This window comes from Brienomyrus brachyistius, chromosome 4 (genome assembly GCF_023856365.1).
Source record: "Brienomyrus brachyistius isolate T26 chromosome 4, BBRACH_0.4, whole genome shotgun sequence".
NCBI classification, from domain to species: Eukaryota; Metazoa; Chordata; class Actinopteri; order Osteoglossiformes; family Mormyridae; genus Brienomyrus; species Brienomyrus brachyistius.
Window position 1 is genome coordinate 6,551,277 of NC_064536.1, and position 16,700 is coordinate 6,567,976.

Genomic DNA, 16,700 nt, shown 5'->3' on the forward strand with positions numbered 1-16,700 from the left:
TAAAAACACATTTAAAATACCCAGCATATGTTTCAGGAGGTCAGGCAGTGTCAGCAGTGTTTATGCTGGCTGAATACCCAAGGCTTGGATATTCAGGACAAACCTTAGTTTCAAGAAGATGCCGCCATTGTTTTCTGTACCGATTGATATAGACTTCTGGGGGTTTGTGTCTGAAGTGTCCCAATCCTTATGGGTCACATGAGGAGGCGTGGACTTAAATGGCCCAAAATGTGACCAGCACAGGGTTCTGGTTGTGTAAACTGCATATTTAAGGCTCACATTTAAAGTTCAGGTTATTTAAGGTACTGTTTCCCAACTTGGTCCTTGGGGATCCTGGACTGGACTGTCTGGCAGGGAGCTGGGAGGGAGCAAAAACGTGGACTGTCTGGCAGGGAGCCGGGAGGGAGCAAAAACGTGGACTGTCTGGCAGGGAGCCGGGAGGGAGCAAAAATGTGGACTGTCTGGCAGGGAGCCGGGAGGGAGCAAAAACGTGGACTGTCTGGCAGGGAGCCGGGAGGGAGCAAAAACGTGGACTGTCTGGCAGGGAGCTGGGAGGGAGCAAAAACGTAGACTGTCTGGGGGTCCCAAAGGACCGGCTTGGGAAACACTGCTTTAACGGACACTAATTGCTTAACACAGCGTTTCCCAGCCTGGTCCATAATGACCCACAGACGGTCCCCATTTTTGCTCCCTCCCAGCTCCCTGCCTTCTAAGACTTGGGAGGGAGCAAAAATGTGGAATGCCTGTGGGTTTCCGAGGATCGGACTGGGAAACGCTGGATTAGTAAATAGGTTTGCAATCTTTGAGCACAAGGACTAAAATAAAACTAGACTAGATCAGCTACATCACCCTGCATCCAGTCAGCCACTGTATTTGCCCTGTCCTGCTTCTGACTGGTTCTCTCTCTATTCTGTACCAGTAGGTGGCGCCAGGGTGGAGTTTGGGGGAGCTCTAGCCCCTCCTACAATGACCATAGCACCCCCATAGCACTTCCAAAAAACTGGTTTCTTTGTGTGTAAAATCTATAAGTTATCAAAGCCGGAACAGCCTATGAAATTATTTTTTTCTTATGCCGTTTCCTGATGATAACGTCGCAAGAAAATGAACGCCGTCTTCCTGCGATAATGCAGTCATTTTCTTGAGATCTCAAGGCTACACATTCATTTCTAAGGACTGACTCTTCTACACATTTCATAAGTTAAATTAACACTTCGATAGGCCTAATGTAACATAATAGCCACTATTTCATTTCAGAACCACTCCGCTGGGCTGCATTTTATTCACAACGTAAAGGTTTGAGGAATGCCATTTTCTACAGTTTTTTTTCCTTCTTTCCATCATTTACTCTCATGCATAAGCCCACATATTGTCTGCTTTATGAAATTCTGCGTTTTTAACTTTATTTTTAAATGAGACTTATACCAAGCATATGTACCGTTTTAACAGTCTCATTGAGATAAAAAAAATGAAGTGACAGATTGGTCTTTGGGGTTGAGGTTTGCTGTTATATATGCACTTTTTTTTCCAAAATACACACAGAGGCTGAGTGAGCAGGAAGTTATAACTCATGTAGTATTTGATTATGCTACATGGCTTGTGCTTCTATGCACTTTTAGTCAGGCATGTAGCTACACAGTTATATTACAGGTGTGAACGCCAATCCGTAGAGAAATTTGTTTGCTGCTGATCAGACACTCTTAGCCAGTCACGGGACTCCCCTCCCCCCCCCCCCCCCCCCCCGATTGGTAAAATGAACCAAGGGAGAACCCCCCCCCCCGTTTGGCACAATTTACCCAAGGCGCTAAGGTATGGCACCCCTGTTAAATAATCTGGCTACCGCATATCCACTGCAACACTAAATCACTGGTTGTCTGAAATGTGTCGATATCGTAATATGACGACCTTTCCGGCGACCAGCAGTGTCCACCTCCCCACCTCCCCCACCGAGGTGCTGCTGACAGCCCCACAGCATGCTGGGTACCCACCACCCTCCATCCCTTCGCCCTCCACGTCAACACTCCCAGGCAGCGGTCCGCTCAAGGTCTTCTGCCGGTGGTTTGGAAAAAACACTCGGATGGAGAGAAGCACGTGTGTGAGTCTCAAGTACAATCTTTGAGTTTTGAAGGATTTGCCAGCACATGTGGGTGAAAAACGTGGGACGACTCCTTAATGTTTTGGGGAGAAACGTACCACAGATCTGAATCAGGGAAAACATAGATGATCACATGACCATTTGACAAACTCATTATTAAAAGCAGATGCTTATAGGCTGGGTCGCTGTTATGAACTCAACACTACGTGCCGTACATAAATCCAAAGTTTATGCTATTCAACAAATCTGCACCGAGACGTTTATTTTGTGATGGTAGACATCTGGGGATCCAATTTCCAGAGCCAAGAGATGAGCTATAAAACTTAAGACCCTTAGTGATGTGGCTTTAATAATAAACCATACAAGCATATTATTTCTTAACTCGTTTTCTTAAATCTGTGGGTCAGCATAATCCTTTAGGGTTCATGAGACCCCGTTTTATCCATCAATTCGACCAAAGTCCCTGCAGAGTTATGATCCAATTAAATCCACTAATATGTTTTCTGCCTGGGCCGGTCGGCGAATGTGGTCGCTCGATGCTCCCCCGAGAGGGCGACAGACAGGTCTGATTAAACAAAAAGGAGGAGGAGGGGCCCTGCTTTGGAATCGTAGCTGCCTGTGGGGCAGGCGATGACACACTGGGCAGGAGGCGTACCCCCGTGTTCCGGGTTTGAAGTCCGGCAGGGACTCGCTCTGTCAGCAGGAAGCTTCAGTGGGCGAAGGCCCATCAAAGCCCAGGTTCTCCACGCCGCGAGCTTCAGGGCGGAGGATGAGGGAGGCGACGACAGGCTAAAAATAAGCACCGGAACAATCAACATGACCAGCGAAAAAAAACGTTTGGGATAATCTAAAGTTAATGTCTTTTTGAGTTACCCGAAGGCTGCAGTTTGGGTACATAATCAACATCAGAGCCCTTCTGTACTCATGTCTTTGAGTCTTTGTCAGTTTCCCTCCTGTTTAGATTAAAATTGAATGATTCCTGTGGATAAGTCTCCCGAGGAGGGATGTGAAGATCCCATGTTTTCCTGTTGGAGTGTATGTGTGTGTGTGTGTGTGTGGCTCCAAGCAGAATCTTCTGGAACCTGGACATTTGCACGCGTGACCAGACACAGGACTCACCGTACACAGTAACACACTGACAGACATATACAATTCAAACGTGACGAGCTAATTCAGAGGCGAAAATCCAGTTAAAAGAGAGACAGATAAACTTCATGAATCCCTGAGGGGAAATTAAGGGAAAGTGTAATGAGACTGTTGGCTACTTGGCAAAAGCTGGACAAGAAGCTGGAGACAGACGCAGGAGTAACGGTGGCCAGAAGATCCCACAGTGTATGTGGAAACCGAGGCAGACTTTAGTAGGATCCCGCCAGTTGAGGTCTTATCTGTGCTTAAGTACTCTGGGGTAAAAATGTGGCAGTATCACAGAGGAAGAATTAACACACAATGGTCACCTGCGGAGAGAGTAGTGGATAAAGATAAAGTGCAAGCATGAAAACTCAGGATTTAGTTCCGATTTATGTCATCAAAGGATAACTTGGAGCTTGTTGGTGGAAATTTACCGTGGTTGACGTTCGCTTTTTTTTCCCCCTATACCCTTCTTTAGGTCTCCTGCCAGGACAGAGGGCAATCGGACGCCATAAGGCTTTTGGGAGAACGTTAAGGAAAGAAAACACCATCCTCAGCCAGGGAGGTCGCGTTGAATTTGTGTGGGAGACCCAGGATGCTGAAGAGGTGACACTGTGTCCGTTTCTCCAGAAATGCCTTCGACACTTCAGAACTTGGGACAGTGGTGGGTCAAGAGAATCTTCTCCATCCACCAAGATCAGTGATTTAATGTTTGTTTAATGACCCATGCTAGGGCTTTATGCAGTTAGAGGCCTGTGATGGAGTAGGTGGCTACCTTCTGCATGGTCAGATTTCACACAGTGTCTATAACTGGCTCCTAATGTTCTTCTAGGTTTGAGATACTGCAAACAGTAGATGTTTCTCCTGGTTGCTAAATATTTCAGATATTTTTCAGGTCTCTTGGTTCCAAAGGGGTGCCTGTCCATGTTTACTTCCAGGCTAGTCCCATTGGGCGGATACACTGGGCAGACCTGGGAACACCGGAGAGATTATATTTCCCAGTTGGTTTGGAACACCTGATATTCAGCGTGGAGTAGCTGGATTCTGAGCTGCTCAGTCACCACAGCTCTCAACGGAAATGTGGTCTGAATATGGGCCGATTGTTGGATGGATAGACGTCTACGTTGAGTTTTATTTTAGTTACATGAAAAAACACTTCTTGTATCTTGAAACCCAACATGCACTTTTTTCGACCTTGTGCATCTAATAAAGTCAACTTCTGGAAATTTTGGTTTCAGCCCTGGGGAACTGGTTGGTACATGTGTCTTTTTCAAGGCTGTTCTTTTAAAACGGATAATAATCGTCTGTGAAATGTGAAATTTCAAGGGCCGTCAAAGATGAAGTACTTTGGTGAAGTTGTACTGTGAAATGCTGAAGAAAGTTCAGTTATCCAAATACAAACATAAATTATGCTGTGGTGTGAATGTAATACATCGAACACAGTGGCAAATAATTACTAGCCATTGCTATTTGCTTCTTCATAGTGTACGGCTATAGGTCAACCTCGTTCTTTTCTAGGAAAAAAAAAACAATGGTTAAATGTGTTGGGAATGTGTGCGTGGTTGATAACTTTTATATATCCTTCTCTGTCATTTATCAGTAAATTGTCTTTGCTTTCTAGCAAAGGAAATTGGTATTTTGTGGCCCCTGTGGTTGTAACTCATTGTTGCTTCAGTTCACAAGTTAATCATTTCTTTCACTCTGGGAAATGTACAGCGAAATCCCAAAAAAGCTCTTTGGTGAGATAAATATATCCCATTTTATTTCCTAGCTTTCCAGCACAATCTTCAACAGATTAGGCACAATTTTTTGAGGCTCCTTCGAAGGAGGCAGCCTAATTTGAGTGTTCTGTGTGCTGTTATAATGTCATCCTCTATATGTAACGATGAGACAATGCAAAACATTGTTAAAATCACAGGGGTGTAGCTGAATGCCGCACTGGCAGGGTTACCAGGGCGACAGGGTAAAATGAAAAGGTTACAGTGGTGAGGCAGTGCGATCGCCCAAGTTCACAACCAAGAGGGATGCTGGTAGCCATCTCAGGGGAGGTAGTGCTGGATCCATTTGTTTGCTTGACTATACTATACTATATTATACTATACTATACTATACTATGCTGCACTACACTACAATACAGGCAATTATATGATTTAATATATGAAATCATTTTATAGCTCCTATATACGGACTCTTTTCAATATCATACTGTAATACATTACACTACCTTACATTACTATATTATACCATACTACACTAAATTATGCTATGCTGTGCCATACTACGCTATGCTATGCTATGTAGACATACTTCTGAATTTTCCCAGACCCTTGTGGTTGACTTTCTTTTCCCCGATGAGTTATTATTGCTGCATGCACATTATGGTCATGTACTGGTGAAACCCGCCCAGGTTATCACTGAGGTACCCGCAGAACCTCCACACAGCAGGTACTCATGCGGGGGTTGACTAAAGTGCAGGGGGTTAATGCAGCATAAACGAATCAGAGAGATCAGCTTCCCGCAGGATGGGAGCCGCTGGGGGGGGTGGGGGGGGGGGGGGGGTACAGAGCAGGCAGGGGGAGGCCACCCAGCAAAGAAATCAACCTCTGAGAGGCCAGAGGGGGGGACGTGATCTTTGTGACGTTCATCACGCTAATGTAGTGGATGGCCTCAAGCCGAGAGGGCATGAAAAATAATGGCTCCTCTTGAAATCTTCTGCCGTTTGATTGGCGTGGGCCGAATCCATGACGAGCCCGTGTCAGACTCCCAGCGACAGAATAGAGTCAATTGTGTCTGCTTAATGTAGTAGAGCGGGAACTGCACCAAATGAGGCAAATTAGCGACTGTTAAAGATATTTAGCACATGCTCAATGTAGGGCAACTTAAAAAAATAAAATCATCAGACTTCCAAGCGCAAAGTGAGCATCCGCCTCAAGGTTTTCCATGTTTCTGAGCCAACTTGTCGTGGTACCAGGGGAGATACCGCATAGTGCATTAAAACGGGGGTGGGGGTGGGCAACAAAGTGGGTCATATCTCCTCCGTCATTTACCACTGGATTCATTCCAGCCATAAAGATGGTTTATCGACCCCCTCTGCTCCCCCAGCCCGCCTTCCCTTGAGAAATGGCACCTTGGATTTACAATGTCTGCTTTGAGCTTCCAGCCCAGATTTGCAGAGTTAATAGGTGTATAACAGACGGCAGTACAGAGAATGCAGGCTGCAAGTCGGCTATCCAAGGCTAAGTGACTGGGACTGCTGGTGGAGACATGTTTGCGACATAGACTGAGAAAACTGATAGCCAAGACTCTGGGATAGCCACAGCTGTGAGATGCTTGCAGCTAGCACTAGCAGCAGTATGCTAACTGTCATCCAAAACCTTATGAGGGAGCCTAAGTGGATTTTACTCTGTTCTTCCTGGGATAGGTTCCATGACCCTGTATCAGACAAAATGCTATGGAGAATGGATGCAAGAATGGGTAATATTATATCCAGGAAGCAGAAGAGTTGTCAGAAGTACCTGAGAAGGTACAAGCTGAATGCTTCGGAATATAAATATTTATGACAACCTTCACAATCTCAAGGCGCTGGGGATTCCCACCAAAGCAATACAGTGCTTCAAACGTGGGTTTGTTCTGGTCAAAAGTAAAGGTTTCAAAACAAACCATGACTCTTTGCTGGGTAGTTCCTCCAGTTCCTAAGCTTACCCTCCTCAAATTATTGTGTTTGTAGGCTGGACGACTCTGTCCATGCCTGGTGGCAGCTGCTGAAGGTTCACTTCCCCCTAAGGGCACGTGAATTGCTACACACGTCTCAGCTGACCCACAAAGCCTTCGTAATGCATCTTGCGTCCAACGTGTTATTGTTTCAGTGGCTGCGTTAATATCCACAGCTCACCAGCACTGGGTCGTCAGGAGAACCTATATATTTTTTTTATTACGGGAGATGAAAAGCGGATGCGTAGGGCTCCAGAATTATTATAAGCAGGGATCCTCAAGCTGCCAGTCATCGGTGGGCCGTTTGTGTCTCCGTCTAACTTATGAGCTGAATGCTCAAGATTAATGCTGAATGTACGACACCTCCAAAAGGTTCGTGCAGGTAGCTTAAGGTGGGAAAGGACATGACGGTTCTCTTTCAAGATGCTTTCATGCTATGAGATCCCACAGGTTAGATAGAAAGATAGCGTACTCAGGACTGGGTCACGGCTAATTTGTTGAAGCACGCCGTCCTACACGCTAAAGCACTGGAGTTAAGGCTGCCGTTGATGATGTCGCCTGCTCGCACTTCGAAAGTGAGGGTCTTACTTGATTACGTTAGAATCCATCATTGAAATTAAACTGCAGGTTTTAAAAATGTGTTGAGTGACTGGAGTGGGGGGTGTGGGGGGTGGGCGATCACGCAACACCTTTGATGTGAAGCGAGCGCCTGAGGACCTCTATGTTCCAACCCATTTTCTGGGAGTCGCCTTGGCAATAGTGTCCTGTGCACTCATTTGAGGATGGGTTTGTGGCTCAGCAGGTTAGGACCAAATGCCCTTCAGAAGTTCGCTGGTTCAAATCCCTTGAGCAAGGCCCTGCACCCACAACTGCTTCAGGGATGCTGGCTGTGGACCCCCTCGATCTCTGCTCTTATCTGTATACATGGCTCTGTGTCTCTCATGGAGTGCAAGATGGGATAGATGAAAAGACAAATTCTCTACGGGGATCGATAAAGTATCTCTATTCAATACACGTTCACGTTGTGGTCATAACGGGCACTCACTGAAAAGGCAGATAAGAACTGAAAATGTTCCCTTTCTGGCTTGCTCACAGCGGTACAGAGAGCGCGCAATATCAGCAATTAGTAAATAAGAATCGACTGATTCTTAGGAGGTTCAGCTTTTACACAGTTGGTAATCCATACAGCGAGTACTGATCCGCCGCGATTTTCCCCATAAAAACATCCTTCTACCTCACAGTGGACGTCGTCCTTGATTCCAGGTCATGCACATAGTTCTGTTCTCGTATTATTCAGCTCTTCTCATTCCATAGCCTTTCCTGTACCTCCGTTCTCCGGCTGGGGTCATTTGTGAAAAGAGTTCAAGCCCTTTTCCTGGCACACAGGAGCGCAGTGCCGTATCGTTTGAGCCTGTGTGGGCTGGAGAGGTACTCTAAGGGTACACTGCCCGGGAGATGACAAGAAAGTGTCGTGGAGGTTGCTTATCGATCAGCAGGGAGCATAAAGGAGCCGATGTTCGTATCCCAGCATCCCTTGGGAGGTTTTCTGGGGTGTTGGTCGACTAGTGTTTCCTCACCTAAACTCCTCAGCAAAAACCACTGCTGAATTTGCTGCTAAACCTGGAGGTGGGCCGGTAGCTAAGATATGTGGGGGGGGGCACAGTGCTACTTTAATCTGTGGCCAGCCGCTGTTTGGATGTTTAATGTGTTTTCGCTGCCTCCCTCAAGGGGGTGCTGGAGAGTAGCGGAAACTCTGGCCTGTGGTGTTGGGTGAGTCAGCGGAGCCAGTCGCCTTAGTGATCAAAGAGGACAAGGCCGGGGAAAAACTGCAGGGCGTCCATCTCAAATTCAAACATCTTCCGCTGCAAGGAAACAGCATCCATCTGTCCCTGCCACCTTTTTGGGGTCGTATAATCAAAATTTTCCACACCTTTCCCATCACATGGTTCAGTCCACCGGCCGGTTTTGCTTCCTGCCCACTGACGTCTGTGTGGATTCATGCTGGACGGGGTGTTTTTAATTGAATGCGAGTTTATTTTTACATTTTTTTCACTCACGTGATCTTCATTCCTCTTTGTTCTTATGTAAAGCAAATACACCAGTCCTCCGAAGGCCCTGCAGTGCGAATAAACCAGCCAGCACACCCACTGCCCGCTGACGCCCCCCACTGGCCAAGCTCTCGCCCAAGCGTCCTCGGTTACACCGCATGATGCCTTTTGAATGCTCTGTGATCCTCACAACAGAGGAACGTGTCTGATAAACATCCAGGACCTCCCGATCTGATGAAGAGGAGAGTAAAAAAATAAAGGTCCGGTGCTGTCTATATGCCTGTCGTTGTCTCTCTGCCTCATTTACTCATTTAATTGCTGCTCCGTGGGGCCACATTCGTTAGCGCTCTACTTTTAGCGCATAAGCCATATTTCCAACTGGCAGGAGTGTAACAAATTAGCACACCCTGCTCGGACATAGTCCTGGCTCCTGCCGCTTGCTGAGTTTCTGTAATGCGATGACGCAGGTCCTGAAATCAAGGGGTATGGCGTACAAATCACGTCCAAAGTGACACCTTCCAGGCAGGCATGCTTGCACCGTGTGGTGCAGGGCTGTTGAGGGCTCTCCAAAATGTAAAATATCATGTAAAGAGAGCAGGTACACTTCTTCCTAAAAATGGCCATCCAGTCAAAGACTGTGGAGTTATATTTTGATACATTCAATAGTATTTTGGCCGATCCTACAAATGCAGATGCAGTAATAAATATTATTTGAAAAGCACAGTGAAAAGACAATCCCACTGCTGTGGGTGTTTATGGTTGTTAATTAAATCCTACTGGTACGTTACACGTTCTGTGCAAAACTTTGTAGCAAGGTAATCAATTTCAGCTGAGGAAATTCAATAGTGATCTATTAGCTGATATACATCACAGGATTCAAAGTTTTTAAATAGCAAACCTGGCATCCAGTACCCTCCACAAACCATCTGCTTTAATGAGGTAGGGGCCCTTACACGAGATATTTTCCAAATAATAGCATCAGGTAATTCTGTCTTTAGATTTTCGCTAATTCATCCATCCGCCGGTACCGCGGTGGACGGGATGTTCAGCGTCTCAGTGACATTTGACAGTAAACGTAGACTTGACAGATTGATAAGCCAAACGTTTCTGAGGGAGAGAATGTGCTGAAATGAGCGCAGCGTAGAGTGAAACCAACGTTTATTCTGGCGAGACTCACGGGAAACCAAGCAGATGATTATGGAAGGAAAACCTGATTATACGTGAATTTACAGCGACTTTCTCTAGGCGATCGGATTCCGTGGCCGGTGTTGTTTTGAACTTAAAGGGGCTACCAGCTTATAACATTCTTTTTCATTTGTTATCGCTTTTTGTCTCATCTATGATTAAGAACCCAAATAAGCATTTACAGGAATATTGTCATTTTTGCTAATGGTTGATTAAACTTCAAAATAAAACCCTTAAACAATTTTGATGTTATTCAGCCTTCTCTCTGGGTTTGAAGGCATTGAAAATGTAAAAAATAAATCGTATTTAAAATGCCTAAAATAATCCACTGGGTTTAATTTATCAACAACGGCTGTAAATTTCATTCAGTTTTAAAAGGCGAGTGTTGAAATTATGTCGTGATAGCACTGCAATTAACGAAGCACAGCCACACAAGAGCGAAATTTTTACTGACCTACATATGAAACGAAGTGACATTTCAATTATGCGCACTTCACATCCCGGGGAAAATTATGAGAGTTCAGCGCAGCATTCGGGGGAGTCCTAAAATAATGATTTATACGGGAGTACCCAGGTATTTTATTATTCATTTTTATTGGATCTTCCTGAATTTAAAGTTCCTGATCGCGCCGGGGCTTCCTCGGAGGAACAGTTTTAAGGCAGGAGCTTCTGCTTTTTTTGAAAAGTATATATACACGAGGGGTGTCAGTGTTGCCTTATATTAAGGAGTGTGAATATATTTCCATGAATACGTGTCTCCATTGGCTGGATTCCCATTTAAGAGTTTGACTTACAGGATCCCGGTCAGGGTGCAGGAGGACTGGGAGAGCCGGAGAGGAGCGATACGCGCCACTGCGCGTTCACGACTCACGGATACACGAGTGTCGTTTAGGATCTCGGAAGGAGCTGAACTTTCCCGATATCTTCACTTTTATAAATAGAAATTCCACAGTTGCTAACGAAGACCTACGATATTTTCTTCTTCATCAACTTGAAGTACTTCAGATTTAGGTATGTACAGTACTAGGATTTCGATGATCTTTTTTTGCATCGTGCTTTAAGCGTTTGTATGAACGGATCCGCTGTGTTTCGTCTGTTTTAGGCGTTGGGGAGTCATGAACTCGTCAGCTGGGGCAGGCAACTACCGTAAATCATCCGGTAAAAGAGATAAGGTATGCAGCGCAGTATCTGTGCTATTTGAGAAACGACTCCTGTTCTTTTATATGGTTTCGGGCCGCCGGGTGCATGCTTTATGGTGCGCGTTATGCTCCCTCACCCGCTCCCTTTGTCACTTTTTTATGAAACAATTCGTAGTGGGTAACAGTCGTTGCAGTATCTCCTTACCCTTCTTAAAGAGGACCCACGATGCACTCTGCGGTGCCAAGTTTAATGCGCAAAAGTCACTCCTGTCCTCAATTTACCGCCCATGTTTTTGGTGCAAAAATAAAAAAACACACGGCGAACAGCTGCTAACATTGACTTTGAAAGCACATGATAGTACTAAATATTCTAAGAGGCATTGCAATTGTTTTTTATTACCTATAAAGATAGCATTCCGTTAAAACTCGGCTCAGATTGGGGTAGGCTAACACAGGAATGACTTTTGCGGAAACGTTGTGTACATTGAAGCGGAGTGTGAGATCCTGAAAACATCTACACAATCAACGGGAGACCTTGACGTGAGATGAGCAGATACCTGGAGAATTCACCTTCAGTGTTATTCGAAGGTCATGTGAGACTGTTTCCCACATTATCGACTATACTTTTAAGTGGCTTGTGATAAACCGACAGCAGCTACATGTTTCGTGATCTTCTTTGTATAGTCAGCACCGGTCATAGATGATGATGCGTCCAAGGAGTGTATCAGGCACACTGCTAGTCCAACGTAAAGTGAAACTGGCCAGCAAGTCTGCTCCCCCACAAAAGTTGGTGCCCTGTGCAACCGTCTGTATCGCCTATAGAACTGGCCGGACCTGTTTGTAGTGATTTGATGCATCTAATCCATTGTATGCCTATGTGACTGACAAAGAAGAAGACAAGATACAAAACGATCTTAAAAAAGATAAGCTGTTATTTGATTGCACGGTCAACGTCTTCACTGAAACGGTATAGCGGTGTTTATGAAACGGGATACATCAAGTTATACAACAGGAGACACCAGGTTATACAACAGCATACATCTGGTGCCCTCAACAACAGTGATGCCCGCAGCGCTGTGTGACTTCTCAGCAGTTTTCCGTTTTTTCAGGAGGGTCGTAACTGTCAGGTAGGGTCAAAAACACGGAATACTGTCTAACATACGGTGCAAAGTCTTGGGCATGGGCAGAACTGTTTATTTAACGCTTAGAGTGTTAAAAGTGAAATTAATACTCTCAGTGTCAGACTAATATGGTCTGTTTCGTGTGATACAATACAGTTGTCACAGTTAATATCTTATATCAGTTTTCAAACTTAAACTTTACATACGAGGGTAAGCATGGCTCATTTTAATAATGCATTTAGAAATACAGTGTGGATAACCTTATTACAGTTTTGGTATTTGCTGGCAGAGGATGGACAACCTCATTTATCAAAACTGAAATATTTTAAGTTCCCTGCATGCATCTTCCACACTATTTGTGCACTTCAGACGTGGGTAGCAACATGCTATATTCACTCTGTTACATCTATTGAAGTGACTTTCGAAAAAAAAAAAAAAAACGTTACAATACCTTCAGGGGGATACTTTTCACTTGTTCAGTAAATCTCAAAAACAAATACTTTATTATATTATATTCTACTGTTTTCTTGCCGCTATATTTAAAAATATGTTTTTGTTTTGTTACGCTCTTTCAGAGATGGCGAACGGGACAGAGCATCCCTGTACCCACATTAAGGCAATGTTTTCACTGTCTAGTATGAGACCAGATATGTATCTTTGTCTTTCTGCCAGCCAGAAACACTTGATACGATTAATGCATTCCTGAAAAACCTTGTGTTCACTAATATCGCATTGTCCTGCCCCCATACCTGTCAAGTTTTGGATTTGAAAATAAGGGAAATTTTCCGGCGCCCGCCGCGAGCAGTCCCACCACCCCAACCAAGCTCCAGTATCCCTTACATTTTAAGACAGGTGACAAGAAAGCTAATCACCACTTGTCAACCACTTTTGTCAAACTACAATTGGCTTTATGCACAGCTGCACTACTTCCTGAACTTCAAAGGCAGCTCCTTTGTTTCCTGTCTGCCATTATTGGACAAACTAATTAATCCAGGTGATCAGTTTGTCCAATAATGGCAATCGTTTTTCCCGTTGAGTATTTTCGTGCAATAGCAGAGTCCGGGAACATGTCAGCTACACACTTGTTGAAGTCATCATAGAAGGAGAAAGGAATGTTGTTTTTGGCACACAGCATTGCCATTTTTACCTCTGCACTTGTGACCTGGTCCGCCTCAGTGGCATTTCTCGTCACGAATGCTGACATCGCCTGGGCATGTTTTTGTGCGTTTAGCCCGCGCTTGTGCTTGGCGGATTTGTCATGCTGGCATACATCATTCCTTCCCCCGTGTGCGATGCTAAAATCGCAGTTACAAATTTTACAAAACGCGTGACTGTCCCCCACCCTGCTCTTCTTCAGAAAAATTAATTCGTTGTCCCATTGATCGCGGTATTTACACGAGGGTTTTGGGTTTTTGGCAGGAGTGCCTTTCTTCTCTGTCCTGGCGTTCTTCTTTTTTTCCCTGTGTTTTTTTCCCCCGTAGTAGGCTACTGCAGGTGGTAGTTATCGCGAGGCTAGTGACAGAGCTCAGATTTTTTTTTTGGGGGGGGGGGTAACGTTTTTTTTTTTTTTTTTAATAACGCAGGTTAAAATACGGGAGATTTACGGGAAAATACTAATACGGGAGGACGGCGGGAAAGAAGGGTAAATTACGGGACTTTCCCGGCCAAAACGGGATACTTGACAGGTATGCCTGCCCCGATCGTCCAGCCCTCGTGTGTGCCACGCCCCCCCCCCCCCCCCGATCGACCACGTGTGCTTCTCCGATCGTGCCCAGTTGTTTTCCAGTCTTAGGTCATGTCCTGTATTTAGTCCGCGTTCAAGTCTGTTTCCCCAGTCCGGCCATTGATGTTGCAGAAGTCTATATGTCTGTCTTGCTCCGTTTCCTATTAAAACCCCTTCATTTACCCCAGTCCTGTTCCCCGTGCCTGCTTCCCCGTTCCGCACCGCATCGGACGTGACACGCATACTTAAAATACACATATCCAATGTGAAAATAGGATTAGGGGAATGCACTTCCATAGCTTAGTAACTTACAACAAATGAAATTAATTAAATAATAAAAACAGCGATACCAGTGCCCAGCAATGTAATTATATGCATTTTAAGTAAGAAATAATAATAATAATAATAATAATAATAATACTATTACTACTACTACTAATAATAATACATTAATAAATTATGTCATAAACACCTTCTATGGGTCTTATGAGATTAACAAGAATTTCCTAGTAACCGATTTAACCAAACCTGCTGAACTCACTAACCTGTCAATTACCAAGAATCGTTAAGTAGTGATGGCCAAAACGATGCTTCATGAACCATTTGCTGTATTTTCTAACCCTGGTGCTTTTGGTTTGCTTTGGGGCATGCTTTGAACCCTTTTTTTCAAACAGACCGCCATCTAGTGGGGACAGAAAATACAGCAAATGGTTCATGAATTATTGTTTTGGCAGTCATTAATCTGGAGTAGTGAGCCACAGTCACCATGTGGCAGGGGAAGCACACAGCACAAATACAACAGATTACAATATATGGAGGGCACTAAAGCAACATGGCTACAGACAGTGTACGAAAAGTAAATGTAATTTGAATTTAAAAACATTGCTATGTCGTTTATATGACAATACGTTAAATATTTGTAGATTTTTAGAATGTAAGACTGATTTGTGGAGATGTACAAAAAGTTTGATTCTTTTCAATTTGAAAACCAATTTGAGTGATTCTCTGAAAATAACTGCTTCAAATGAACGGTTCATCACAAATCGGATATCATTATCAGTCACTTGCATAGCTCTTTTTGTGTGCAAGTAGTGTTTCTTACGTAGTGCTTTTCTCTATGACTAAAGATTTGAACTAAAGGAATAAAGTCTGGAAATAAACAGGATTGTGAGGGATCAAAGTGGGGGAACTGCAACAAGGTAGGACACAGGCGACAAGAAAGTATAACATCAATGACTAGACTGGGGAACACAGGACTGGGAAGCTTGTGTGTAAAAGACTTAATGAGTGAGCTAACCAGAGGCAATTTTAGGATTTTATCCTTAAACCCATGAAGAAATACAGAACACCACAGGTCCCCCATGATAAAGCTGGGGGGGGGAATGAAATGTACGGAAAAATATGGGACATATTGCTAAATGGTTTTAGAAAAAAATATTTATATAGGTGGCTGGGACAAAAGATAGGGTCTAGAATTGCCTATGCTTTTGAGTTCACTGCCTAAATCGCTTTCCATTAGCAAGTGCCCCTCAAAGCAATGCCTTTGAATGGCCACCGTGTGTCGCCTTTCCTGCCATATATGAGTGCATTCTTGGTTTCTTTACCATCCATCGTTTACCTGTGTGTATTTATGCAGAGAATTGAGATTGTCAAAAAGTGCTGAAATAAACTCGAATTTCAAAGGGAGGTAAATTGCAAATACTAATCAGGTAGTTGCCATGCCTATCAGCAGTGATCATGGGACACTGCAACCCTGTGTATCAAGTCTTATTAAAATCGCATTTAAAACAAGTGCAACTGTGTTGTTACATATGAGCCACCCCTGACTCTGATGAGTGGGATAACAGTGGGATAGTGGTTAAGGACAATTCGTAGCCTGAAGGTAACTGGAGCAGGTCTCAAGTGGACCTCACTGCTTTACCATGAGAAAGGTCAACAACGGCAGTGGTTTCAGGAAAATATCTGGCTGGATATATAGGTAAAATAGGATGTTCTGTGAGCTCAAAGCACGAGCTGCTAACATTGACTTCACAGATGATCATATACCCAAAAGACGTGATGTTAGCAAAGGAAGAATGGATGAGAACTGTGCCCCTTTCTCTTATTTTCTTGATCAGCTTTATTCTCTGCTCTTAGTAAAGATGAAAAATTCACCCCAGGTTAGCTGAGGTGTGACTTCTTTAGCGGTTAACCTCAGAGGGATAAGTGGAGCTAGGTTAACTTCAGAAGGATAAGTGGAGCTAGGTTAACCTCAGAGGGATAAGTGGAGCTAGGTTAACCTCAGAGGGATACGTGGAGCTAGGTTAACCTAAGAAAGATAAGTGGAGCTAGGTTAACCTAAGAAGGATAAATGGAGCTAGGTTAACCTCAGAAGGATAAGTGGAGCTAGGTTAACCTCAGAGGGATAAGTGGAGCTAGGTTAACCTCAGAGGGATAAGTGGAGCTAGGTTAACCTCAGAGGGATACGTGGAGCTAGGTTAACCTAAGAGGGATAAGTGGAGCTAGGTTAACCTAAGAAGGATAAGTGGAGCTAGGTTAACCTAAGAAGGATAA

At 44.3% G+C, this 16,700-nt stretch overlaps 1 protein-coding gene across 1 annotated transcript in view; it reads left to right on the forward strand.

Annotated features, from left to right (window-relative positions):
* The first annotated feature begins 10,960 nt into the window (after positions 1-10,960).
* Positions 10,961-16,700, forward strand: part of LOC125740642 (dipeptidyl aminopeptidase-like protein 6) — a 122,578-nt gene continuing 116,838 nt past the window's right edge. The window contains exons 1-2 of the mRNA XM_049012084.1: positions 10,961-11,175; positions 11,267-11,336. Of these exons, the coding sequence (XP_048868041.1) occupies positions 11,280-11,336 (57 nt within the window). The 5' untranslated portion in view covers positions 10,961-11,175; positions 11,267-11,279. The remainder of the gene's footprint in view (positions 11,176-11,266; positions 11,337-16,700) is intronic.